Source organism: Microtus pennsylvanicus, chromosome 10 (assembly GCF_037038515.1).
Source record: "Microtus pennsylvanicus isolate mMicPen1 chromosome 10, mMicPen1.hap1, whole genome shotgun sequence".
Taxonomy (NCBI): domain Eukaryota; kingdom Metazoa; phylum Chordata; class Mammalia; order Rodentia; family Cricetidae; genus Microtus; species Microtus pennsylvanicus.
The window spans coordinates 95,042,647-95,070,099 of record NC_134588.1 but is presented as its reverse complement, the minus strand read 5'-3'; the positions used below and the strand labels follow the sequence as shown (position 1 = coordinate 95,070,099).

Here is a 27,453-nt window from a genome sequence, read left to right as displayed (position 1 = left end):
TTTTAAGCTCTCTCAAGCTTTAAGTGGATTTAGTCAACTACATTGTCACGCTTAATGTTTTTGAGACAAGATCTCTCTTTGAACCCGGAACTCATTTATTTAGCTAGCCTGCCTGATCTGCAAGTTACAAAAACTCTTCTTTTTCTGCCTTCCCAGTGCTGGGGTTAAAGACACATGGATGCTGTTACAGGGTCTTATGTGGATGCTAGGGATCAGACTCAGGGCCTTGTGTTTGTGCAGTCAGGACTCTATTGAGCAAGCTCTTTCCCCAGCTCTGAGTTGTTTTAAGCACCTGCAGACTCAAAATTCTTATCCATGGAATCAGCCCATCCATCGCTTGAACCTCAGCTTTCCTCTCATTTCAGGTTGTTGGGTACAGGGAGTGCACACAGACCCTGCAACAGACTAGAAAATAGCCATTTAGACCCCAGAGTCTAGAGCCCCTGCTTATTTTTGTGGAGGATGTTTAGAGGCAGGGAATATTTTCTGTCTTTTTGCACAGTAAACATTTTATCAGTGCAAGTATGTACTCTACAGCCTACTTACCTTATGTTTAGCTAAAAGTAATTGAGATCATTTCTGCTTAGCATGCAAACTATCTTTGTAATTGGAATGCAGTTCTGCCTTTGATCGCTATAATGAAGCCGGCTTGCTTTTCATTTTCCCAGCCTGACTTATCTAGCTTTATTCTCATATCATGGATTTGGACTCAGTACTCCTTTTATATTTTGAGGCACTCCCATTTGCCTAAAAATAGTCCTGAGGGCTGCCTTCTGGAGCGCAGCTACAACAAATTGCTTTGTTGGGAAACAGAGGGTGAATTCTGTTTTCATCTCCCTCAGTCAAAATTTTGTTTCCCATTTGATGAGTTTGGTGAAGATAAAGATCTTAGTGCACTCTGGGCTCTGGTGGCACACACCTTTAATCCCAGCACTCGAGAGGCAGAGGAGGCAGTGGATCTTTGTGAGTTTGAGGTCAACCTGATCTACAGAGTGAGTTCTAGGACAGCTCCAAAGATAAAACAGAAAAACCCTGTCTCGGGCGGAGAGCAGGGGGCAGATCTTAGCGCCTGATTTCCAAGATCTGACTATGAGCATATGCATTCTCTTCCTTTAAAAATAGACTGTTTCTCCAGGATCCAGTCACAGAGCACACTCCATTTGCTAACTTTATTTCTTTCTCCTTGAGTTGTCCATGGCTTCCTCCTCACTTGCTATAATCATCTTGCCATCTAGTCAACCTCCAATCCTAGACACTTAGCTCAGTAAAGTAGTTCAGGGACGACAAGAGGCCAAATCTTATTAAAATGGTTGTTTTCCTGCAGTTACACTAGAAGCAAAAATAAATGCTGTGATGTGGTTTGTTATTGGGTATGGGCTTTAGAGTTCACATGGAGAATTCTGAACAAGAACAGCCTCCTAGAGAATTCAAGAAAAACTGCAGGCACAGCTAGCAAAGGCCACTAGGACCTGTTGTGTTCCCCTACAATCAGAATAACCCGATAGATATTAGAACTGGAGAAAGCAGAGCAAAGCCATAAGTGTGGCTGTCTCTGCCCTTGTCTCAGCACTCAGGAGGATGGTTGGTGATAAACTGGAAAGTGACTATCAGGTGCCTCCTTTGCAAATGACTTTAGTTCACTAACTTCCAAGGAGGGCAGTAAAGGAAACCAAAGAGACAATTAACCACTGTTGTAATAGGAGCAGCGGGGCTGTGTCCCCGGCACCCATATGGCTAGCTTATGCCCCGAAATAATTACACGGAAACTGTATTCTTTTAAACACTGCCTGGCCCATTAGTTCCAGCCTCTTATTGGCTAGCTCTTACATATCAATCTAACCCATTTCTAATATCCCTGTAACACCACGAGGTGTCTTACCAGGGAAGATCTTAATCTGCATCTGTGTCCGGTAGGAGAATCATGGCAACTCCTTGACTCAGCTTCTTTCTCCCAGCATTCTGTTCTGTTTACTCCGCCTACCTAATTTTATGTCCTATTAAAGGGCGAAGGCAGTCTCTTTATTTAACCAATGAAATTAACACAAAACAGAAGATTCTCCCCCATCAAACCAGCTGTGTTGCCCCAAGGCACGCGTGGCCTTTTGACTCTTGAACTGACTCATGGAGTAAAAGCCAACTGAAGCTTCCCTATCCTCCCATCTTCTCATTTCTCTATGTGTACTTTTACTTTCATCTCTTTTGTTTTTAACTAAGCAAGCCTCTTTTTGCATAGAAAAACATTTCATCACTGAAAATAGAAATAACAGGTTTTAAGTTGGCTCATCTCATATTGGTGTGTGCCGCCAAGCCTGATCATTTGAGTTTGGTGTGCACATATGTGAAAGCACAAATACACACTGGATGCAATCAAAAAAAAAAAGAATAACAAGAGTATCCTGTGATATTACCCGACATTTTGTTCATTCAATGATTTACTAAGTGCCAAACAAGGCCAAACCTTGTCCAGTGGAAAAGAGAGGACTGGGGAAAAGACACACAAGATAGGGAAGACGGCACTGTCCAGGGGACCTTCGATTAGCAGGGAATGCCCAAGAAGAACCCAGCAGAGTTTAGTAGATAGACAAGCAGATGAATTCAAGCCCATCTTGCATCAGGTGGCAAAACCCTGTTTCCCCTATACACCCCTAAGAAGGAAATGATTTATTTTGGCTCAAAGTTTCACAGTATCTTATAATTATGGGGAGCAAGGGTGAAAATGTGCAGGGTCATCATATTCCCTTTCAGGGCATGACCCCAATGACCTTATTTCCTACCAGTGGTAGTAGGACCCATCTCTTAAAGGTTCTACTGACTCCCAGTAGCCACAGGCTGAGGACCAAAATGTTGAACACTTGGGCCTTTGGGTGACAAGTAAGGTCTGAATGACAGCAGTGGTCCTCTGGGTCTTTGTGACGCTGATGTCTGTCCTGAGAACACATAATCACACTATTTTGCATTGCACTTCACTGCCCCTGACACTTTGATGAGCAGATTATCGTTTGGCTTGTTCAATCCATCAGAGTTTATAAAGGAAAGAGAGTCTGTAAATGACTGGGGATGGAATGATTTATCTTATTCTACTCTGAGGCATTTGCAGATGAGCCAGTTTAAACATCTCTGATGAGGGGATCTTTTTCTCTCAACTCTTTAGGAAATGAGTCTCAGCTGTGTCTTAGAGTCACCTAAAGAGCTGTAGACCACGTTATTCAGCTTCATGCCTCACCCTCGGGAGGTAGAACTGGGGATCTTTCTTGGTTGTCCTCAAGGTTCTCCCAGAGATGAGAAGCCCTACCCAAGAGACTGGACTGAATATGGCTACCAACTTCCTGTAGGCTAGTGCCAATGGGTTTTTTTAAAAAAATCTTTTGTTATGTTAGCATCTGCCTTTTCAATTTCCATGTCTCTAAAGGCCAGACCTTAAAACATCCCATCCCATCTTCTTATCTCAGCTTAATTTATGACTTGTTCACACACCTCAGGTCCAAAACCGGAGCTTGCAAATGGTCCAGCTTCTGTCTGTGTGTGATATCCATCCCAGCTGCTTGTGTTTGGGACAGCTCTCCCAATATAGCTCTAGGGCCTCTGAAAGTGGAAGAAGTCTTTCTGTGGCCCCAGTCCTGAGGCTTCCCTTCAGTTCTGCCTGCTCCCTCCACTTCTGAGTCTATGTCAGCTGCCTGTAATGTCAGCTGACTGTAACGTCAGCTGATTTTCATTAGAGGGCCTGTGAGGATATGTAGGCCTAAAATGTGTCAAGACAGAGTGTCTCCAAGTTACACGTGAGAGCCGTTCTCCATACTTTTCTGTGCAGTCTGGTCTCACAACTGACTCATTGATCCGGGAAAACAATCACTAACTGTGCAAATACCACAAATCAGTGCAATATTAACTCTCCATATGTGCCTTTGCAACAAACATCCGTGTGAGCAAATACACATAGTCCTTCCATCGGTGTATATATACATATGTTCTTATGCATGTGCGTGTATGTGTATCATTGCACATGTATGTTATCATTACAAATACATTCTGCCTGAAAGACAGCTGGCCTCTCTTCAGGAGGCCAGTTTTATCCTGAAATTGTTTTGTCACTAGGGTGAAGAATATGAGATTCAAGCTAAATGGATGGCATTCCCATTGAAGTTGTAGGATGCCCCCCATCTTCTACAAAATAAAAACAAATTCAGTATTTTCCAATTTTATTTTTCTTGATTTTACTAGTTCATGGTTTTAAAGCAAAATCCGTAGAGATTTGACTTGGGGCTCTAAGCACCCATTGGGGTTTCTTGAGGATTTCTTGAGTTGGTTCCTGCCACTCCGTAGCTCACAGTGTCAGCCCTTCAGCAGCCTCCCGGGGCCTCAGCTCATCAAGATGGCTTTTGTCATCCTTTGATTCCCATTCATTTTTCTGAATGCCCAATTTTCCCCAAATTCCACATTAAAAAAGAACATCCGAGGCTGAGTGTGTAACTCAGTGATCTAGTGTGTGCTTAGCACGCTCAGCCCTAAGTGTGGTCCTCAGCAACTTTTAAAAACATGTTTGTTTACCAGTGAAGTTAACATTTCTCCATGGCAGGCTTCTCACGACCCTCCTTGAGAATTCACAACATACCAAAGAGTTCTATGCAAACCAAAATGCAAAGTAATAAACCATATGGCCTCACTAAATGTAGGATCATCTGTGGGGGTAAAGGTGACCCCACCTCCACCCAGTGCCCTTGCCTGAGAATTGGCACAAAGATATTCAAGTCCTGGCAGTACTTGGCATCTTGAGCAGCAGAGAAGTGTGAAAGTTAGCAAAGCTCACCTCCCCAGCAGCAAAGGAAGCACAATGGTCTCTCCAGATCTCAGAGTCTTCAAAGCACGCGTGTTCTGCAGACCACCTTATATGCCCCACAAACCTTTTAAACCAAACCCGTCTCTCTCTCTCTCTCTCTCTCTCTCTCTCTCTCTCTCTCTCTCTCTCTCTTTGGTGTTTTTTTTTTCTCGAGACAGGGTTTCTCTGTGGTTTTGGAGCCTGTCCTGGAACTAGCTCTTGTAGACCAGGCTGGTCTCGAACTCACAGAGATCTGCCTGCCTCTGCCTCCTGAGTGCTGGGATTAAAGGCGTGCGCCACCACCACCCGGCTCCTTCTCTCTTTTTTGTTTTGTTTTTTTTTTGTTGTTGTTGTTGTTGTTTTGGGGGGGTTGTTTTTTTGTTTGTGTTTTTTTTTTTGAGACAGGGTTTCTCTGTAGCTTTGGAGCCTGTCCTGGAACTAGCTCTTGTAGACCAGGCCGGCCTCAAACTCACAGAGATCCTCCTGCCTCTGCCTCCAAAGTCCTGGGATTAAAGGCATGGGCCACCACCACCTGACTCAACCAACCCCTTCTTCTTTGTCTCCACAGTCCTGGGGCACATCGTTTTGTCTATCAAATTACCACTATTACTCCTTTTTTCTTCATTTTCTTACTAGGCAAGCCATTTTTCCAGAATATTCCAATATCACAATTCCACAGTTCTCCTTCAAGTGGCAGACAAGGTCTCTAATATAAGCAAAATATTGCTTGTTTGATCTGGGGTCTCCTGTAACCCAGGCTGACTTGAAACTCACTACATAGCTGATGCAAGACTTGAAACCCTCATCTTCCCTCTGTTGCCTCCCAGTGCTGGGATCGCAGGTGTGGGCCACCATGATTGACTTGGGCAAAGTTTTGTATACCTCCTTGGCCAGGAATAGAGACCTTGTTCTTTTTAGCCATATTACTCAGAAACATTGATTAAGAGTGAATATTCCCTGAGCCTCCATCCAAAGCAGCAGGGTGACATCCTGGTCAGGTCATCAGATGCTGCACTCTCTGTGGACTACTTCTTTGGCACTTTTCTCAAAAATATCTTGTGATTTCCCTGGAATAGAGAATAGTTTATTTTGAACATGGAACACTGCCAAGTTTTTTTTTCTTTTTTAATAAGGTTCTTAGCAATGAGTCTATTTCTTATTTAACTACCTTCTGACCCAGTTCATAAGATTATCCCCAGAAGCAGAGCTTAACACAGAATGTGGTTCTTACTTCATGAAGTTGAAAAACGAATGGGATAAAAATCTTAAAAGTAAAACATTTTTCATTCTGAGATTAGGCAGCTGGCTTTGATTCAAGCTCCTCTTTATGACTGTCCAAATCAGAGTAGGAAGGAGGGTGAACTTAATATTTTTCTAAGAAAAAAATATCTGACAAGCTCTTGAATATTTCTCAGTTATAAGTTCAGTTATAAAGTTAATTCATACATGATTTATTGGGTAATTACTGAATAATTAGAAACTCAAGGTTCATATGTTTTCTCAGTGATAATGATAGTAGCTAGATATGAAGATAACCATAGCTGAAGAAGTATTTCAAAATCATCTTGTCCTGGGATTGTACTACCCCAATGTGATTGTCACCTTGCATGCCCTACGATGTCTTGGTACTGACACTAGCTTCATTGGCTTAGCCATGTCCCCTCCACTACAAAAACAATGAATCATGTTCTCTATAAAGGTAGTGCATGTCTTTTGCAAAGTAATTCAATGTATTTGTTCTTTCTGAGAGAGAGAGAGAGAGAGAGAGAGAGAGAGAGAGAGAGAGAGAGAGAGAAGACAGTTGGAAATGAGAGAAGCAGGCTCTTGTTTAACCAGAATATAGGGAATGACAGCTCCTTACAATGAACACTGGCAATCTTGAAAGCTGAAATGAGAACAAGGTGACTTAGTTTTCTATTTTTTTCACATGTTAGTGAGTGTGTTAAAAATAAAACCCGAGCAGCCATGTGTGAAAGATAAGACATGTTTATGTGCGGGGTTTACATATCACCAATAAAGAAAATTTCTGTAGAAATTAGGTGAGTGATGAGGAGGGAAACTTCTCTGAAAACCTGGAAACAAGTGCGATCTGGAAGAACATGAAGTTGGGCAAACCCTGCACATCCAGTAGTGTGCACTCTGCGGATAATGGACGCACCATAGCAGTGCAGAGAGAGACAGGTACCGACATGGATTAGCCAAGTGTCGGCATTGGGAAGGGCACTAGAGACATATACTGCATAAAAACTTTATTTATTTTTGATTTTAAAAAAAGGAAAAGGAATGGCCACATACAAGGGTCCTCAATAAGATTGTCAGAACCGGGAACAGTTATGTAATTTGCCTGGTATCAATAGGGAACAAATGGTGGACACGAGCACAAAGCCCCGAAGCCCCAAGTTGGGCTTCTAGCCAGTGCTTCTCAGGGTGTGGCTCTCGGGCAGCCACAGCAATGTGTCCTGGAAAGTGGGTAGGAAACAATCAGAAACTGCTATGGGTGCAGCAGGATTTCCTTTACTGTGTAAGCCACGCTTGAACATTGAAGTACAGCAGCTGCTCTACCTTGAAATCCTGGGGAATTTGCTTCACTTCCTTCTGTGGATGGCTTGGTTGCATGAGAACACAGTCCATTACTATAGTTCTAACAATCAAAACCAGGGCTGGCAGGATGGCTCAGTGGATAGGAGAAAGGCTCTTGCTGCCAAGCCTTAGAACCGGAGTTAGATTCCCCAGTACCCACATGGGAGAAGAAGAGAAGTGATTCTTTCTACTTTTCCTCTGACCACGCTGCTCATGCTCCTCAGATACACACACACACACACATACACACGCTACATACATATATACATACATTCACACACATACATAGACATGCACACACATACCATACATACATACATACACACACATACTAAGCATACACAATAAAAATTAATTTGAGAGGGCACAAATTTAAAACAACAATTGGCTACTTATTTGGGATTTTATTTATCTTGCAAAGTGTGAATGATTTCATTACCTAACACAGACATGGATGTGTCTCACCCTAAGGTGCTGCCTTAGAGTCCACTGAGGAATTTTGTTTGCAGTGTAGGCATGGTAAAGACGTTTGGCCCTAAGGTTTCACATAAAGAACTACTCATTGACTCAGTAATGGATGAAATAACTGATAGAATTTTAGATAGGGAATCAGGGAGGGGAGGATGCATACACAGGGGGCAGCTCCTATAACCAAGCCTGGAGGATAGAGGCTGCCCGAACATTCTCCATAGCCGCCTCCTCCTAATTCACCTGTACCACCACCCTTAGGTGAGATTCTGTTTGCTAAATGTGGTCCTGCCTTCTCAAGGCATCTTGTTTTCTCTTGATTCTCATCAGGCTTTTAGTGTCCCTAATTCTTGCCTCATGCTAAAACCTTATCAAATTCCCTTGCCTCTCTTGACCCATAATTCTCTAAAGTAACAAATTCGGAAGAGGATACCTGATTGTTTGGTGGTGGTCATGGCTGAGTAGGCAAGAACAGGGACCATTTTCTTTTTGTTTCTTTCTCTTTTGCCAGATCAAGATACTGTTATTTCCCTATAGTGTAAAGATAAAGGAATGTCTTTAAAAGCGACTGAACAGTTTAAAATGACTTATTGGATGAGCTGCTCCCAGTAGGAACGGCTTGAAAAGGTTAAGCTGGTTAGCTGGGACTAGCGTCTGAGGCCAGCCTGGCCTACACAGTTAAGACACTGTCTTGAAAAGTTTAAAAAAGGAATTAATGTTTTCTTTTCATTTAGCAATGAAACCTAGAGACCTACCATTAGTATTTATGTGGTTTCTTTATATATAGGAACTATAATATATAAATACAATATACATATATGTTATATACATGCATCTTACCTAGCTATAAATAATGAGTTTAACTAATCTTATGAATTTAGAAATGTGAAGGCGTAAGTCATAAACAATGCCACACCAGTTTGGAATTATGATTAATAGGGTGGTATTTATTTAAAGGGAAAAAAACTTACAGATCACCATCAGCCCTCTGCGCAACCAGGAAGGGAGTCTAGTCGCCGGCGGAGCAGGAAGTGAAGAGAAGGAGGACCTCCCGCAACAGAAATGAATAATATTTGCATACTATTTATAATTCTTGACATTTTTCTATTACACAGAAAGGATGTCACAGAGGGTCCACTGTACCCTCATCACAGGACAGCTGGGTAAAGCTGCAGTTGGAGTGGGAGACCGACTCTTGTCTGGAGTCAGGCTCCTGTGACTGCAAGCTCAGAGTCAATATCTTCTACACAGATTCTAATTTTGCCTTATGAATCTTTAAAATTTCCAAGATTAGAGAATTATAAGATGGAAACTTTTCATAGTCTTGTTGTAATGAGAGCAAATATAAATTAGAAGGTGATTGGAAGTGAATCAGGAGTCAAAATTTATAGCTTCTAGGATGCTACTTAAATTAAAAATTTAATTATAATGTGAATATGAATGAAAGGTTTATTGCTCATTATTTAAAATATTTACATATTTATAAGAAACTTCATCGAAGGTACTTGGATGTTAATTTTTCCTATGTCTATGCTAATATAATAACTCCATCATATTGTGTAATAGAGTTCATAAGTTTTAAAATGTCTTAAAATCCATAGAGACATTAAGGAGAGAAATTATACCCCTGAGAACATTGAATCGTCTTTTGAAAGATTGATAACAGCTGTTGTTGCTGGAATTTGCTAATTAATGTACTACTTGCAGCATTAAAAATTTATCAATATATTAATGGAGTATAGATGATATTTGATAGTGGTAATATGTTTTATTATATAACAGAAGGGATCCAAAGGGAAAGGATCTTGCAGAGATCCTTCTTTGCTCATCCCCACCCTGTTGCCCATGCTGAGCCTGCACTGGGCTGCCTTTACATGCTACCCACCATGGTAATGCACATACAAACAACACAGAGGACATCAAGGGTGAAATATTAAATGAGGGAGACTTTGAAACCGTACAGAATGCTCTCGGAAGCCTGGTTCTGTGGTTATGACTTTGGTCTGCGTCCATTGCACTATTGCCCAAGCCCCATTGTCTTGACCTCAGTAGGTGTTTCAACTCACTCCAGCGGTCCCACTTCCGTGTGCATAGCCTGAGGAGGTGAAACTAGTGGTGAAGAGACATAGTCCGAGTCATTTATTTTTTAGTTGCTTTAACCCAGTGCACAGCACTATGACATGGAAACAGCCTGTAAGCATCTATCAGTTGATGAACAGATAATCAACGTGTGGTACCTATGCACTGGGGCATACTATATAGCCACACAAAGAAGAAAATCCTGTCACTTGCAACATCTTAGATATTTATGGGACCATTTCATTACACGAAGTAAGAGACATTCCTCTTCAAACTGGGTGGTGGCGGTGCACGCCTTTAATCCCAGCACTTGGGAGGCAGAGGCAGGCAGATCTCTGTGAGTTCGAGGCCAACCTGTCTACAAGAGCTAGTTCCAGGAAAGGCTCCAAAGCTACAGAGAAACCCTGTCTGAGGACAGGCGGGGGGGAGAAAGGAAGGGAGGGAGGGAGAGAGAGAGAGAGAGAGAGAGAGAGAGAGAGAGAGAGAAGCTCCTCATGATCTCGCTTATGTGGAGTCTAAAGGAACTGGAGTTGATGTCATAGGAGTTGAGAACAGAGCAGTGGTTACCAGAGACTGGTGAGGGCACAAGAACAGAGGGTGGGGAAGACTGACCAATGGCAACGAAGCTTCAGTTCAGCAAGAGGAAGTTCTCGTGTGCTCTTACATGGCAGGGTCTCTACCTGTGGCAGTGTTTCAACCTAGAAGACAGGAGTCAGAATGTATTCACCACAGAGAAATGCTGATTACCCGAGGAGAGAGTTAACCTGATTCAAGCATTCCACAGTGTATGCGTGTGTGAAAACAGCACCTGGTACTCTGTTAATATGTACAACGTTCCTGTTTTCACCTGCCCATCAGATAAAGAGAAAAAGATGACAATAGAATTGCTAACCCTTGCATTACACACAAGTGATGTGATTGTGTGCCTGGCGTGTGTTCATTCTCAGTCACTGGCAGCTCCTGTGACCACGGCCACCATCACCCTCATCAGCATTATCAGCAATATAATCATCATCGTTGTTGTTGCTGTCATCATCTTATCTAAAATTAAATGGCTCTAATGGCGTCTAAGTGCATTTCCCCAATGTTTCTAACGTTCATGATATTGCTCATTTCCTGAGGTATCGTCTGTTGACAGACATACACACACCCAGCTTGTGATGTGCTTTGTGTGCCGCAAGGCACGGAAATAGTTAAAACAGAGAAGGAGCCAACTTAATATTCTTCACCGAGACCAGACGCTCCGCCGGTACCTGGAGGCCTCCTTTTCGGTAACATTTAAATCTCTCACCAGGGACAAAGAAGCCATCTAACAAAGCTCTGCCCTATAAACCAATAACGAGACAAGAGCAAATAGCGGCTCTGGCCAAGACACACACGTCTTAGCGCCTCTGATCCATCCTCTGGGAAGCTTACTGCGATTTCTCTATCAAAAAGTTAATGGAAAATGCCACCTCCCGGCAAGGGAGTTGGTGTGTAGATGCCATCTTAAGAGTTTCATGGGAGGAGTTAAGTCTCACCCAGGTTTCCTGCTTGCATCCTGTACTTTAAAAGATGCTTGTGTATAAGTATGTGCATTATGTCTGTTAAAAACATCATAGCAGCTCTACAGTCCCAGCCCTCAGGAAGGTAAGGCAAGAGACATGAGAGTTCAGGACCAGTCAGGGCTATAAAATGAGACCCTGTCTGAAAAGCTAAAAAGAAACCAGCTTATATTATCATTTATGTATTATTTTTGGTGATAAGAGTTTTCCGTTTGTTCCCTGGTGGAGTTGGCTTGTATAGGGGAAAAGCATGAATTCTGCTGGCTGTAGTGGAAGCCACTTGTGGTCCTTACTACTTGGGAGGTAATGGCAGGAGGGTCATTGAGCCCAGGAATTCAAGGCCAGCTTGAGCATATAGTGAGACCCCATCCCCAAGCAAAATTATAAATCTAAGTGTCCTGTTGTCTCCCCTTTATCTTAGAGGATCAAAGGCTCATCTATACAGGTAGATTGCTATACGTTATATTTTAAAGACAGCACTGGCTAGAGGACACCTTTGTTTTCTGTTGACCTTTGATTCCTTGCCAGAAGGCGCTACGTGGCTAGGTGCAGCCACAGGCTGCGTCACCTGTCACCTACCGTTCCCTTGTCATAGCTTACTGAGCAGGCTGGGGCACAGGAGGTAATGCTCAGGATCACCTTACCTCCCTGTCAAGGGCTGCATTTATGTCACAGCTGTGAATCTCAACTCCTAAACCTCCATGCACTGGGAATTCCAATCATCTTAAAAATCAGATTTAAACACACCTGCGTGCCGCGATTCTAGGAATTTAGGCTCAGCACTGCTCGCCCGAGGCTCTACAAAATCCTAGAGATTTTTCAGTTAGAGTCCTTGGGCTATTTCCTTAGGGCTGATACTCACTAGAACCCCTCTACCTAGCCCTGTGTCCCTTCAATCCTAGGATCCACAAAGTTGGAGCTCTGAGCCTGGAGCCCCATCTCAATTCTTGCTGGCCTGGGAGAGTTTCCTCTCTTCTGGGCTGTCCCGGGTGCTGGTGCTGAATCTTGCGGGCAGTAGAGCTCTCCCTGTTTCGGGCACTGTATCTCCCTCCTCTCTACACCACTGCTTCTGGGGGCATTCCTCGGTCCCCTTCCCCTCAGGAGCATTCAGTGACGACGTCCCCCCATAGCTCAGGATTCTGGACAACAAAGTATAAAAACAGAAGTGCTGTGGCTGTGGGGAGCCTTTGTTTCAGGCCCTTGAAGAAACCTCTCAAGATGAGTCCAGGAAGAAAACGAAGAGCTCAGTGAACTATCCTACAAGCTTTGAAAGATCAGACCACAAAGAGTTGGTGGGTTCCTGAATGTGTGTGCGGAGAGTTCTTCAGTTGCAGAAAACGTTTGCTATTAATGGCAGACCCCGAGCTAGAGATCTTGGGCATGCAGCCACAAGGAGTGGGTTTGCTTTATCCCGAAGACCATCTGTAGCATTTGAATCTAGCTAACCTATGCATGCAAAGCTTCCTGCATATATAGAGAAGTTTTTTTTTGACCCTGAATAATAAAGTAGAGAAATTGTCTTTATTATCAAAAAAACAAAAATACCCTGTTTGTAACTATGGTGATGTAGGCCTGTAGTCCCAGCTTTCTGGAGAGAATCCCAGAAGAGGTGGGAAGGACAGAAGTTCAAGGTCACCTTCAGTAACAGCTACTTAACTAGGCAACCTGGTCTAGAGACTAAATCTCAAGGAGAAAACAAAGTCTCTTTCTCATTAAAACATTTAATAAGTCAGTGTAATACAACAAGTCATTTGAATTTATTTTTTTCAATTGATTTGTTTTAAAAAATCAGATAATGTTAGGTTCCGTTCAAGTTTATATTTACTTGCTAAGATTCTGCATACAAAGTTGATAGGAACTCATTTAGTACATTGTCCCAGTTAGCCATTGTTGTTGGTGTGACACAGCCTAGAGTCACCTGAGAAGAGAATCCTCACACGACAAACTGCCTGGATCCGTCTGGACTGTGGGCATGTCGGTGAGGGACTATCTGGATTGTGAATTTGTGGAGGAGGACCTATCCTGCTGTGGGTAACACCAGTTCTCTAAACAGGAGCTTGTGAATGAGCAAGAGAACGAGCCAAACATTCCTGTTCCTCTGTGGTTCCTGCCTCAAGAACTGCCCTGGCTTCCTTTCATCATGAATGGCACATAGAAGCATAAACCAAATAATCTCTTCCCTCTACAAGTTGTTTTTGTCAAAGTATTTTATCACTGGAGTGGAAAGGGAACTGAAACGTGTATGTGGGCTTATGTGCTCCCATTCTTGGGGACACAAAAGGGATAGAGAATTTATTTGATCATCCAACGCAGTTCAGCCATTCCAGTCATTCCATCCCCTCTCGCTCGTCTCCTATGAAGAAGCTTCAGCCACATTTGGGCTGCAAAAAGGCTCATTTGGAAGGACTATTTTATTTTATTTTTTAATTAATTAGTTATTTTATTTATTTATTAATTAAAGATTTCTGTCTCCTCCCCGCCACCACCTCCCATTTCCCTCCCCCTCCCCCAATCAAGTCCCCCTCCCTCATCAGCTCGAAGAGCAGTCAGGGTTCCCTGACCTGTGGGAAGCCCAAGGACCACCCACCTCCATCCAGGTCTAGTAAGGTGAGCATCCAAACTGCCTAGGCTCCCACAAAGCCAGTACGTGCAGTAGGATCAAAAACCCATTGCCACTGTTCTTGAGTTCTCAGTAGTCCTACATCCCTGCCCTGCAGTACCTTCTAACTGGCCTCTTGCTAAGCTTCTTGCCCTCCTCACTTTTCTGTTAGTTTTCATTTCCTTTTGCTTCAGTATGTGGAAATATTAAACCAAGAAAAATAAAATATGCCTTCCTGTCCTTGTAGATTTCCAGATTGCTGCGGATTGACAGGGTGGACTGGGTAGAACAGGGGGGTCTCAGGGATGAAGCCACTCATTCACATCTTCCTTCCCTTCATCTCCACACAAGGTCAGCATTTTAGTCTAAGCTATGGCTCCATGAAAGCAGGAGCCTTGACATCAGTCTGCCATACTCACCCCCTCCATGAACTCCACCTAGAGCAAACTCCTTGGGTGTCATCAAATAAAAAGAACCTCAGACTCTGCTGAGGGAAAGCCTGGATCTGTCACATTCTTGATAGCTAGATGACATGTGGCCGTGGTATCCATTCCGTCTCCATCTAAGGGAAGTTCCAGTGCCCTCAAAAGTGTTGTGATGGTTATATCTGGAATTAACTAAAACCCAAATGGCTGGAGAGGCAGCTCTCTGCTCATCTCTCCCATCTCCTCTCCTCTAAAAAAATATGGCTGGGCACACAAGTGAGTTGTTTTTTTTTTTTTCTTAAATCATTTGAAATGGGAAGACTCACTTCTAATCTGGATCTTCGAGGTGGGAAGATCCACCTTTAATCTGGACCACACCTTCTGCTGGCAGCCTGTATAAAGAACATGGAAGGAAGCTAACTCTCTTTTTGCTTACTCTTGCTCTTGTTAGCAAGTCCATCTCTTCTCTGGCATTAGAGCCTACTCATCAGAATTCTGGTTTATATGATTCTAGTTTATATAGAGAGAAAGAAAGAGAAGATAGAGATAGATACATAGATAGATAGATAGATAGATAGATAGATAGATAGATAGATAGATAGATAGATAGATGATAGACAGACAGACAGATAGATGATAGACAGACAGACAGACAGATGATAGACAGACTGATAGATAGATAGATAGATAGATAGATAGATAGATAGATAGATAGATAGATAGATAGATAAAGATAACCCTGACTAACACAAGTACTTTCCATCTCTAATCTGCAGAGAATACTGGCTACAATTACAATGCTTGGCAGGCATAGGGCCGCTCCCTAAAGCAATAGCAGCACCCACCCTCATAGTTGCTCTTCACTTAAAACAATCCTAGGTGTTATCTGCCCAACTCACCAGTTGTGCATGAAGGATCTGCAGTCGCCAACTGGAGCTCAATGCAAGCTCTCTGCAGCTGCTCTCTTTGAATGTCAATTTAAGCCAGGACGGGTAACCAACCTGACACTCAGGAGGCTGAGGCAGGATGATTGTGAATTGGAGGCTAGGTTGGGTTACTTAATGAGATGCTATTTTTAAAAAAATAAACAAAAAACGCAAAGGAAACAAGAAAAAAAAAACAAGCAAAGAAAAAGAAATCACCAAAAGTAGAAGCCACAGGGCTGCAGAGGTGGTTCACTGTTGGGAACACCTGCTACTCTTACTAAGGATCTGAATTCAGTTCCCATCACCATGTCAGGTGACTCACAACCTCCTCTAACTCCAGCTCCAGGGAATCCAATGCCTTTGACCTCACTAGAGTGCACAACACACACACAATTAAAAATAATAAAAAATTAATCTTAAAAATAAAACCAGGCCAGATTTTGTGGCTCATACCGGTAAACCCAGCACTGAGGGCTTAGAAAACTAAGGAGGGAGATTGGGACTTCAAGCATGAGCTACATAGTAAGACTTCTTTTCACAAAGAAACAAGGAAAGGAAGGAAAGAAGGAAGGAGGGAAGGAAGGAAAAGAAAGAACAAAGAATAAAATAAAGGAACAAAGAAAGAGAAAAGAAGAAACAAAGAAAATTAAGGGCACAGAATAAATGCATCTTCTAGGGCTTTCACTAATAGCAGTTTGGACAACAAATTTAGTCTTGAAATTAGTGAGAATAATGGATGGTAATACTTTGGGTTTTAAAATTAACACAGGAGCCTATCCTAATGAAATAATTTTTGAATACGAAAGGGTGATTTTACAGTAGATTTCAAGTAACAAATATACAAGGGATGATGATAATAAAATGCCAGTCTGCAATCAACTCAGTGAACCTGGTCAATCAATAATCATAGATGTAAGCATATTAAATCACCAAATGAAATATTACAAAGTAACTTTTCTCCACCACTGAAGGCGGCTGTGCACAAATGATTAACTGTAGAGGGGAGAAAGGTCTGGTTGGCTAGAGAAAGGAGACACACTTCCCAATGCACATGAAAAAAATTAATGTCACTACTAGTAGGAGAAACGAGTATCTCCTGGAAACTGATGTATATCTATCACTCTGAGAAGGATGCGATAACCATGTCATATTCATGCCAAAAATATTTAACCACAATCTAATCATGAGGCAAAAATCAAACAAATGTAAACCCACACTATTCAGCAAAGGAAAGGCATCCTGGGAGCTTGTAGGATATCAGTGCTACAGGCGCTAGTTCTAAAAAGGCTGGTGTAAGTACATCAATGAAATGAAGAAACAGGGCAAAGGATGTTGTTGGGACAAGGAAAGTTGGGTATTAGACAACCAGGCCGTATTGATGTCTTATCTTATATTTTTGGTTATTTAGAAAACTTGACTTTCAGAACAGGCATGGAAGCCCATAACAATAAGCCCGATTCTGGAGATGGTTGAATCAAGAGGATGGGAAGTTCAAATCTAGCTTGGTCACCACAACGAGTTCTCTCAAGAAAATGACAAAACTCACACTAAGACTTTGAACACCTGTTAAAGCTAGCAACTGCTTTGTACAGGTACGGAGGTGTAAACCTGGACCAATGGAGCATGTTCCTTGCTTTATACACACACACACACACACACACACACACACGATTGTACAGTCTTAGTGCCTAGTTTTAAAATGTTGCTGATCACACTAAGTTTGGAGAATAAATATGTACTATCACTAAGTGAAATCCATTTTAAATGTATTACCAAGGTAATAAAAGGTAAATAGTCTTTCTTACATCTGTTCCTTCTAGCTCCCTCGGCTCCCACAGTTCACATCATCCATAGTTTATTTTAAGACACCATGAAAAGAGACATAAGATTCCGCTCATCCTTTCCTCCCTGTTCTTTGGTGTCAGAAGGTGCTGTGGCCTTGGGCTGAATTCTCCTAGAAATGGAGCAGCTATGGCAGGGATTTGCCCACAGGTGCATTTTAATGAGCTCTGCCTACTTCTCTCTCTCCTTTGGGGAATCTAGCAGGGCGGTAACGGCATGTAAATGAGTTCTGAGCATAGACTAATTAGCAAGGGTCCCTGGAGAGTAGCCAGCTGTTGGTTGTAAAAGGAAATAAAATAATAGGTCACAGCAATAAGTCAAATCACTTCAAAGCTGATTTCCAAGCACCTTTCCTCGCTGGGAATCTTAAGCAAATGCAGAGGGAACAATAAAGACCTTCAGGTAAAGAAGCAAAGAATTCTGGTCACTATTTGGGGGTTCATCCCCTGGAATTCATTACCAAAGCAAAGCTTGATCTCTCCACTTTGAGTGCCGTCTCCACTTATATTTTTACTCTAAACTGATGATTGGATAATCATTAAAAGGAACAATAATGTTGGTTTTTCTGGATTTCTGGGAAATCTTGATTGTCCCTCTCTTCATTTCTCTCCAGAACTTTCTTCCTGTCTTTCCCTTGTCTCTCTTTCTCTACTGACCAAAGCAATTAGGCATTACCATATTTACCTTTGACCCAATCCTCCTGAAAATCTCTCCCATTGCTCAGACATTAAGGAAATTAAAGCTGTGTGAAATAAAGAAAAGGGGGTCAGAGGTCATCAGTGATCAATGACCAAAAGGTTCATCTATCTAAGGGAAGCTTCTTAACCCTTGCCATGCCTGGAACCCAGAGATAAGTCTGTCAAGCCTGTAGATCATTCCCGTCAAATTCATAAATTAAACACAAATTATTGTGAGGAAATCCAATAAGACTGAGATAAGGTTATTAAGATATGTTTCAGAAATGACCTTCTGATGTGGAAATGTGGTCTTGTAATACATACTCCTGAAATGACAAGCTGTGATCATTCCCCACAGTTCCAAAGCAGTGATGTCAACTTAGGAGCTCTTGCCAGTGTCTGTCACTGTGTTAAGTTTTTGCTTTTAAACTTTTTTCTCTTTTTTCCTTATTTTTGAAGATAGTAGTCTCAGTATACAGCACAAGATGACTTCGACTCCCCGCCCCCCGCCATCCCCTTGCCCCCTAAGTACTGGATTGTAGCTGTCCGCCATCATTCTCAGCTCATTTTAAAATTTAAAACATCTTTATTCATGTATATGACACATACAGTTCTCCACCAAAATCTTTTCTTTCGATATGTCTATAGCTGAGAAGAATCACTTATCTCTTTTCACTGGGTGTATCGCCGTGATGCAAGTTCCCGGATGTAGATGGACATAGATAAACAATTTCAAACATGTGAAGAATCTCGAGTGGTTACAATTGCAGAAGGGCAGTGATGGGCGCAAAGTTATTCTGTGCACATCAAAGTGTGTAACAGGATATGTGCACGTTGATTTCTGGTAACCAAATGACTTCCTGTGAATTTTAACTCAGTCCTAAATCTTCACCCACATCCAAGTCTTCCAGCCAGGAGAATGCTCTCATTGCTAACAGCTTTCTCCTGGCTTTATCATGTTTCCTGGTTGCTGCTATTTCTTTTGGTTACGCCGTTGACTCCAGGTTCTTCTTTAGATCCTCTATTGTAATCCTTTAGTTAATTGCTTAAATGACTGATTTATTTTGGTCCATTATAAAGTCTCCAGAAATTGACTGAGAGACAACTTTCCATGATTGTGTCTCTGGAAAAGAATCTAAAAATTGTTGGGTTTCATTATGACATTTTTTGCATGTCATAACCTTTGATCTTACTCACCTAATATGAGTTGCTGTATCTCTGGGACAATACCACTAGTATTTATCCTCCCCACCTCTTCTTCCTCCCACACCTCTTCTTCCTCCCCACCTCTTCTGCCTCCCCTACCTCTTCTTCCTCCCCCACCTCTTCTTCCTCCCCCAGCTCTTCTTCCTCCTCCACCTCTTCTTCCTCCAGCACCTCTTCTTCCTCCCCTACCTCTTCTTCCTCCCCCACCTCTTCTTCCTCCCCCACTTCTTCTTCCTCTCCCACCTCTTCTGCCTCCCCTACCTTTTCTTCCTCCCCCACCTCTTCTTCCTCCCCCACTTCTTCTTCCTCTCCCACCTCTTCTTCCTCCCCCAGCTCTTCTTCCTCCCCCACTTCTTCTTCCTCCTCCACCTCTTCTTCCTCCCCCACCTCTTCTTCCTCCTCCACCTCTTCTTTCTCCCCACCTCTTCTTCCTCCTCCACCTCTTCTTCCTCCCCCACCTCTTCTTCCTCCTCCACCTCTTCTTTCTCCCCACCTCTTCTTCCTCCTCCACCTCTTCTTCCTCCCCCAGCTCTTCTTCCTCCCCCACCTCTTCTTCTTCCCCCACCTCTTCTTCCTCCCCCAGCTCTTCTTCCTCCTCCACTTCTTCTTCTTCCTCCTCTTCTTCTTCCTCCCCACCTCTTCTTCCTCCCCTACCTCTTCTTCCTCCCGCACCTCTTCTTCTTCCCCCATCTCTTCTTCCTCCCCCAGCTCTTCTTCCTCCTCCACTTCTTCTTCCTCCTCCACCTCTTCTTTCTCCCCACCTCTTCTTCCTCCCCCACCTCTTCTTCCTCCCCCAGCTCTTCTTCCTCCTCCACTTCTTCTTCCTCCTCCACCTCTTCTTCCTCCCCCACCTCTTCTTCCTCCCTGTTGAAATAGGAGTGGCGGGGCTGCATCCCCAGCACCCGGTCGCCCACACGGCTTGCTTTACCCGAAATAATTACATGGAAACTGTATTCTTTTAAACACTGCTTGGCCCATTTCTATCTAGCCTCTTCTAAGCTAACTCTCGCACCTGGACTAGCCCATTTCTAGTGTAGCACACGAGGTGGCTTACCAAGGAGATTCTAGCCTATGTCCATCCTGGGTCGGAGCTTCATCGCATGTGTCTGCCCGGGAGCGGGGCATGGCGTCTCTCTGAGGCATCTGCCCCGGAGAGGAGAGCTGTCGAGTCTCTGAGCTCACTTCCTCTTCCTCCCAGAATTCTGTTCTGTTTACTCCACCCACCTATGCTCTAAGCTATGAGCCAAGCAGTTTGTTTATTACTTAACCAATGAAATCAACAGATTGATATATGACACTCCCACATCACCTCCCCACCTCTTCTTCCTCCCCACCTCTTCTTTCCCCCTTCCACTACTCTTTAAGGATCATTGCATGTGTCGTCTTTGATACTTGTGCAGGAGCTACTTTAAGGTATGACAAAGGAGTGGCCATCTGCATCACAGGCTTGACTCGTTCTTCAGAACCTGCATCCTTAAAAGCCCTTATTGGCTAAAGTCCTGTGACATGGCACACTGTGGGTGTGGTGCCAGGATAGTCTAACAAGTGGGGATGCATCTTTACTTCCTGGAACACAGCACTCTCATGCTAGAGATGATATCACAAATTAGTAATGTTGTTCAGATGTAAATTATCTGTAGTTGAGTTAAAATCGATGTTTTTAGAGAATTAAAATTTAACATTTCAGTCATAAATAATCCCTTCCTCCGGTCAGGGCTAGTACCAGCTTCTTTTTGTTGTTGTTTGTTTTGTTATTGTTTATTTGTTTGTTTTTTCCTAAATGGGAGATACAAATGTGACCTGTTTTCACATTCAAAAGCTACAGGTTCAATATCTGTATTACTCTGAAAGTAATCTGAGGTTGCCATATTGTCAAGACAAACTGCCTTTGGGAAGTTCATGGAACACAGAATTTACTGGTCTATTGTTCTTGAATTTATAGTATCTGTTTTCTCCCCATTGACCATGACAAATAAGGATCCATATTATTATTGTTGTTATATTATTGTTTATGTTGTTATTGTTATTATTATTTTGTTTTTTTTTTTTTTGAGATAGATTTGCTCTGTAGTTTTGGAGCATTCCTGGAACTAGCTCTTGTAGACCAGGCTGGCCTCAAACTCACAGAGATCCATCTGCCTCTGACACCTGAGTGCTGGGATTAAAGGCATGCACCACCACAGCTTGGCTAAGGCTCCATATTATTACAGGTATAGACTTAGCAACTTCCCAGGAGTCTCAATTGTGAGCAACCATGATATTGAGAAGGCTGAGGACTTTCCACATGGAAACATTGGAGAAAACACAGCAGACAGTCACCTCAGAAAGCTGTGCTTTCTTGTGAAATGTGACGGGCCACTCAGCACACATGCTCCTTATTCCTGCACTCTGAAGCATAATGTGCATGACATCATGGTCTCAAAAAAATATTTTTAAGTTATTTAATATTTATACATGCATATAATATCTTTGGATCTAGGTCACCACCCCAATTTCTTTTCTTTCCTTTCCAAATCCTCCCGTATCCCCCACCCACATTTTCCTTTCAACTTCAACTTCTCTCTCTCTTCCTTCAACATCATCTTCTCCCCCTCTCATCTGATTTGGAACCCACCAAGTCTATTTAGAGTTTTCTGCATGCTCATGGATGTGGGATTGTTTACTAGAGCGTGGGGAATAGTGTCTCAAGACCTGCATCCCTGAAGAAAAGTGACCTTGTTCTCTCGTTGGCCATCAACTTCCTATGGCTCTCTCAGCTAGTGGTGGAGCTCCAGAGACCTCCCTCATGCCTGCTGGGCGTTTGACTGGTCTGATCTGGTGTGGGTCTTGTGAGCACAGTCCCAGTCTTTGTGAGTGCCTGTGTATAACTGCACTGCCATAGCCAACAACGATGTTTTCCTGCGGAAATCCACTCCCTCTGCCTCTTCCAATCTCTCTGCCCTTCTTTTGTGGGAAATAGAAAAAAAAACCCAGATATAAAAAAATGAATAAATAAAATAAAAATTTAGACAGTCTCTTGATATACAGCTCTCTCTGCCCTTGAACTCATAGGTCCACCTGATTCTGCTTCCCAGTGCAGGGATTTAAAGTTATGAAAATTCTTAATACTGTCCAAATAAAAGATTCTGCTAAAATTTCTCTGATTTGTTTCCTGTGTTCATACATGAAGAGAATGCTAAATTATAATCAAAGATTAAGGAAAATAAAAATGTCAAAAATCCAAGTCCATAGATTAGCCATGAATTCTAGCTGAAGATTCAAAGAGAAAAACGCCGTGGTTTCCACAGGAGATGAGGTATCCTGACTCATTCACACGCCCAGTAGAGACCGTCTGGCACCGTGGAGAGAGTGGCTGGGCATGGGGCAGTCCACAGTGGTACCATCACTCTATCACCTTCAGTTTGATGGGGAGGCTTTAGCATTTGTTGGGAGGTCTTGAGATGTGTGCATTGTTTGTCAGGGGGCTGAAACTGCTTATGCTCTAGAGTCATTTATTCCCGCTGTGTCCAGCTTCCACTAACAGATAACTGGGCTTCACACGCGGTTGGAATTAAATATCTACCTTCAGCCACTGTCTACTGCCTCTGTGCGTTTGGGAGTAGATAACATTTAACCCTCTCTCACCTACACTTCCCAAACACTCATTTCTCCTGAGCCTGGCTTGGCTTCCTTCCTCAATGGTCCCCTCCGAATCTTCTCTGTTTCACATCCCACCAACCAGCAAAACAGGCATTTCTTTTACATCAGACTTTAGGGAGATTTTTCTCTTCATCTTTTCTACCTTCATAACCACGTCAAGTCCCATTTTACCTCTTTTCCAAGTTCCTTGTTGTCTTTAACTGACTTAAGCCCCATCTTTACAGTTTAGATTTTAGTGAAAGAAGTACACTGATTCTTTGGGCACCTTATGAGCAGTATGTACTGGGGACGCAAGCCTGGACCATGTTCAAGCCTGGAGCGTGTTCCTTGCTTCACACACACACACACACACACACACACACACACACACCATCCAGGAACACAGCCTTGGACATGGGATTGTTTTAGAGTGACGTGCAGGATGACAGGGGAAGAACCATTCACCATGAGGACTAAAGAAAAGGAAATGTCACCCATGTTGTGGAAATAAGAAAGCCTAAAGAGAAATGATGTTTGGGAAATTAGAAGGTTTATTATGGTCACTCAATGACCGGTTTAGGAATTGGGACTTGAGGGGTGCACTTGCTGTGTCAGAGTCCAGAGGGAAGATCAGGGAAGAAGTGCAACTCTGGTTAAAAACCTCAGACCAGGTATCTGAGTCCTGTGGCGCTGCCAAGCGGCAGGCAGAGTGGAGAAATGTGCCCATTCTGTTTGTGGGGAGGGAGTACCCTAAGACTGTGTGGAGCCTCTAGAAAAGAAGTTGAAATTGGACAGAACCCTTAAATTTACTCTGCTCTCACACTCTCCTACCTCACTTGCTTCTGGGCTCACCAACTCACAAATGTCCAGATATACCAAACCTTTCCCTTGACCCTGACCATCATCTGGCTTACTCTGCCCAGCTCCTGTGCCTCAGATTCATGTCAGATCCAGCCTCCTCCAGTTCCAGATGTCCCTAACCAGAATTAGTTTTCCTCTCTGCCTAAGTTCCAATCATCCATTTTGCCCATGTCTTGTCTTTCACTGCAGTGTGCCTCCTATTGAAGTCAGGGTGTCTGGGACACTAGATCTTAAGTTTCTGGGAGGCAAGAAGAACTTTTAGTCACTTCTGTGTTCCAAATATGACTTGACTGTCCTTCCCTATTTGGAAATCAACAAGCATTAGTGAATTCATAGGTAGAAGTACAATGATGGCACTTCAACACTGAGTACGTCTTAGGCCACATACCCAAACCTCAGTCTAGCTCCGATAATCTAGTTTCATCAATTAAACAAGACCGTTTTGTTAACAACATTCTTTTATTTCTTAATATGGATAAATAAAGTCTCAAAAAGAATAGCAGTTAAAATTTTTACTAAGAAATGATGAATTATGTATTGAGAGATAAAAATTATCATTTGATAATTATTTATTGAGTCTGGTTGTGTGGTAAAAGGGTGTGTGTGTGTGTGTGTGTGTGTGTGTGTGTGTGTGTGATGCTCAAATCAAACCCATGGCCTCATGCACAACAAGTACATGATCCACCACTGAGCTCCATCCCGGCCCCCAACTGTGCACCTGTCTCTGAATATTCAACCGTGAATAAGACAGATCATTGTTCTGGAAACATTTAACACATGATTTCATGAGGTTGGGGATTTCTCCCTTTATAGAAGAATATGCATTTAGTAAACTGGAAACAAATTATTCATCCTTTCATTAAGATGCTGTGTCTGCAATTACAATGAAAAAGGGAACTGTGAATTGAAGGAGAGTCGGGAGAGCTATATGAGAGGGTTTGGAAGAAGGAAAGGGAAGGGAAAATAGTTATTAAAATGCAATCTCAAAAATAAACAACAGAAACGAGTCTATTTGCCATCTAAATCGGTAGTGGAAAAAGTAGTTTGAATGGCAATGTCAAACACAAGTGCCCACAGTAGCCATGTTCCCATTATATTAAAAATATGAAACTAGAAAGATTGCTTGGTTGCTGTTGATTGGCATTTGTCTAAGCTGTGGTTATTACCATCATTTTACATATTCTTTATCTCTGACTTCAATGAAGCCTGAGCCAGGAAGTTTATAACTTTCTTCTCAGTGTCGCTTTTCTCATTGAGCTTGGAAGCACCCATAGAAGTGTTAAACCATAATGACTACATATATTCCAATATATATCCATCATTGTATAGGACACTGCAGATATGAAAATTTTAATTCATGCTCTCAATCAGATTCCGGAAGTAATATCTTATTTAAAAATTGGGTTGTTCCAGGAGAAACATTAGGAATATCTTTCTGAAGAAAATACTTATATAGGAAACCTTGGTATATTTTCGTTTTCAAGGTTAATTTAAAACAACATTCGTGGCTATACTAGATTTTTCTGAGATATGAGTGAGTGCTAAGGAGAAACAGCATCAATTTTCAAAACACCCCAGGTTAGGGAAGGGAATATGAGAGAGGCCTTTGGTAGACAAACATAAATTGCTAGAAAAAAATGTAATCAGTAAACTTAAGGAACACTCTCCATGTTTCTCTGTATGCATGTGTGAAGAAAGACCAGTGGCTTCAAATCTAACTAGCTTTTGCCTGTTTGTCTTTCGAAACCTTTTCTAAGAATCGCCCTTGTGGAGAACATTCCTGAAGGCCTTAACTACTCTGAAGATGCCCCGTTTCACCTGCCGCTTTTCCACGGCTGGATGAACTTACTCAACATGGCCAAGAAATCAGTTGACATAGTGTCTTCCCATTGGGACCTTAACCACACCCACCCATCAGCATGTCAGGTAAGCCACACTCTCTATGACTGTGATGGTTTTATGTGCATTTTACACTCCTTGCTGCCTTTACCCTCCACACAACCAGAGCAGCTCAGCTTTCAAACTCCACCTTCCCCCAGAGATCATGAACAGTTATGTGTTTATACGTTTGGACAGATGTTCCATTGCTAGCTGTGTGTCATTCGGTTACTATAAGCACTCCAGTTTTTTTTTCAGGGCAAAATCATGTTTCATCTTTGTCTACAAGAGGCTCTCTGTACAGTGCTGCCCAAACAGCATGGGTTTGAGGATACCACCCACATAACTAGCACCTTTCAACACACAGCCTAGAATTCTGCTACATGTAGTATGTAGGCTTACACATCTATCTGTCTGCTGGGACATGTATTTGGTCAAAGTATGTCATACAACTCCCCTTCAAGGCCTCTGAGTTAACTTTTTTAAATAGTGAAGTCAAATGTCCCAGGACCATTGTGTATTTTTTACTCTGTCATTTTTGGGTGGATAAGAAAAAAATAATTTCTGAATTAAATAGTCGGGAGTAAAAATAGATCCTTGTAATTTTTAATATCTTTTTATTTATAATTGGTAAAACCATGGTGGTTTGCATTGAGCTCCTATCCATGTATATGACCATTGGACCATATTTAAATGTCCTTTATTTATCATGAATCATGGGTCAAATTAGTTTTGTTGCTTAGGATACAAATCATGTTGGCAGAATTTATCATCACTGTATATTGCTGTCCTGAAATCTGTTATTCATCAAATTATACCACTTGACTATTTTAAGTAATGGTTATCAGAAAATAAGTAGAAAAAAACCAAAATTACAATGGTCATACTAAAATCTTTGAGTAAATTTATAAATTACGCTGTGTTCACTGTGTTCCCTACTTCAACCACCTAAGCGTGTGTTTTGTGTTTTACTGTTGCATTATCTATCACCCACAATTTAGTGACTAGAAAAACAAAGATCATTTACTTATTTCTGGTTTGGGGTAGGGTTTCACAGCCAGTAATTTCTGTAGTTACTGGGGGATGGATTACCGGGACCAGAGGATCCAGAATGAATGGAATATAGTCAGCATCTCAACTGGAGGGATGAAATATGTGGAGAGGCTGGCTCGCTCATTGGTCTCTCTTAGAAGTCTGTAAATGGACTTGAGTTCTCTATATTGTGGTTGGATCCAGAAAAGAAAAAGAAGAGAAGCTCAGAGGCTTGTTAACCTGGAGCCTGGCATTCCAGATTACTGTATCCATCATTCATTGGCTTAAACAAGTCATACAGACACAAGATAAAAGGAGACACATCCAAGAACTGAGTGGACCAGTTAGTTGCCATCTTTGGAAATGATATACCACAGACCACTTTCTGACCACAGCAAGTCATTCTCTTCCACATGCAAAATATAAATTCTTGCATTCCTCGAAATGCAATCGAATCCATGGCGTGAAAGGCTCACTGCCTGGACCTGCATGCGAACTTCTCTTGCTTTGGAAACACATGGGCTTAAAAGACTGTTCATATGCCCTCGTGACACTCCAACATGCTGTGTTAAGGCAGGAATGAGGTGATCATGGGCACTTATGTTCAAAAGGAAAGAAGAGCACAACCGTCATTAGTCCGTGGTGAGGCCAGATCCAGCATAGCACATAGCTTGAGTTTTACAACCTTAGAAGCAGGAATGTGTTCTAGGATCTAGTTGTGCCTATTTTGTTTGTTCATTTGTGTTTTTTGTTTGTTTGTTTGTTTGTTTAGAGACAGGGTCTCTCTAGGTATCCCTGGCTGTCCTAGAACTTGCTCTGCAGATCGGACTGGCCTTGAATTCACTGAGGAATTGCTTCCATAAGCCACCACATCTACTCAGTGCTGTGGATTAAACCCAGGGCCT

The 27,453-nt window shown here is 42.4% G+C and overlaps 1 protein-coding gene across 4 annotated transcripts in view; it reads left to right on the top strand.

Annotated features, from left to right (window-relative positions):
* The window catches only part of Pld5 (phospholipase D family member 5), a 297,093-nt gene that overhangs the window by 147,590 nt on the left and 122,050 nt on the right, over window positions 1-27,453 (top strand). For all 4 annotated transcript variants that reach the window (XM_075989221.1, XM_075989224.1, XM_075989222.1 and 1 more), the window contains exon 3: window positions 25,396-25,564. In XM_075989221.1, the coding sequence (XP_075845336.1) occupies window positions 25,396-25,564 (169 nt within the window). The remainder of the gene's footprint in view (window positions 1-25,395; window positions 25,565-27,453) is intronic.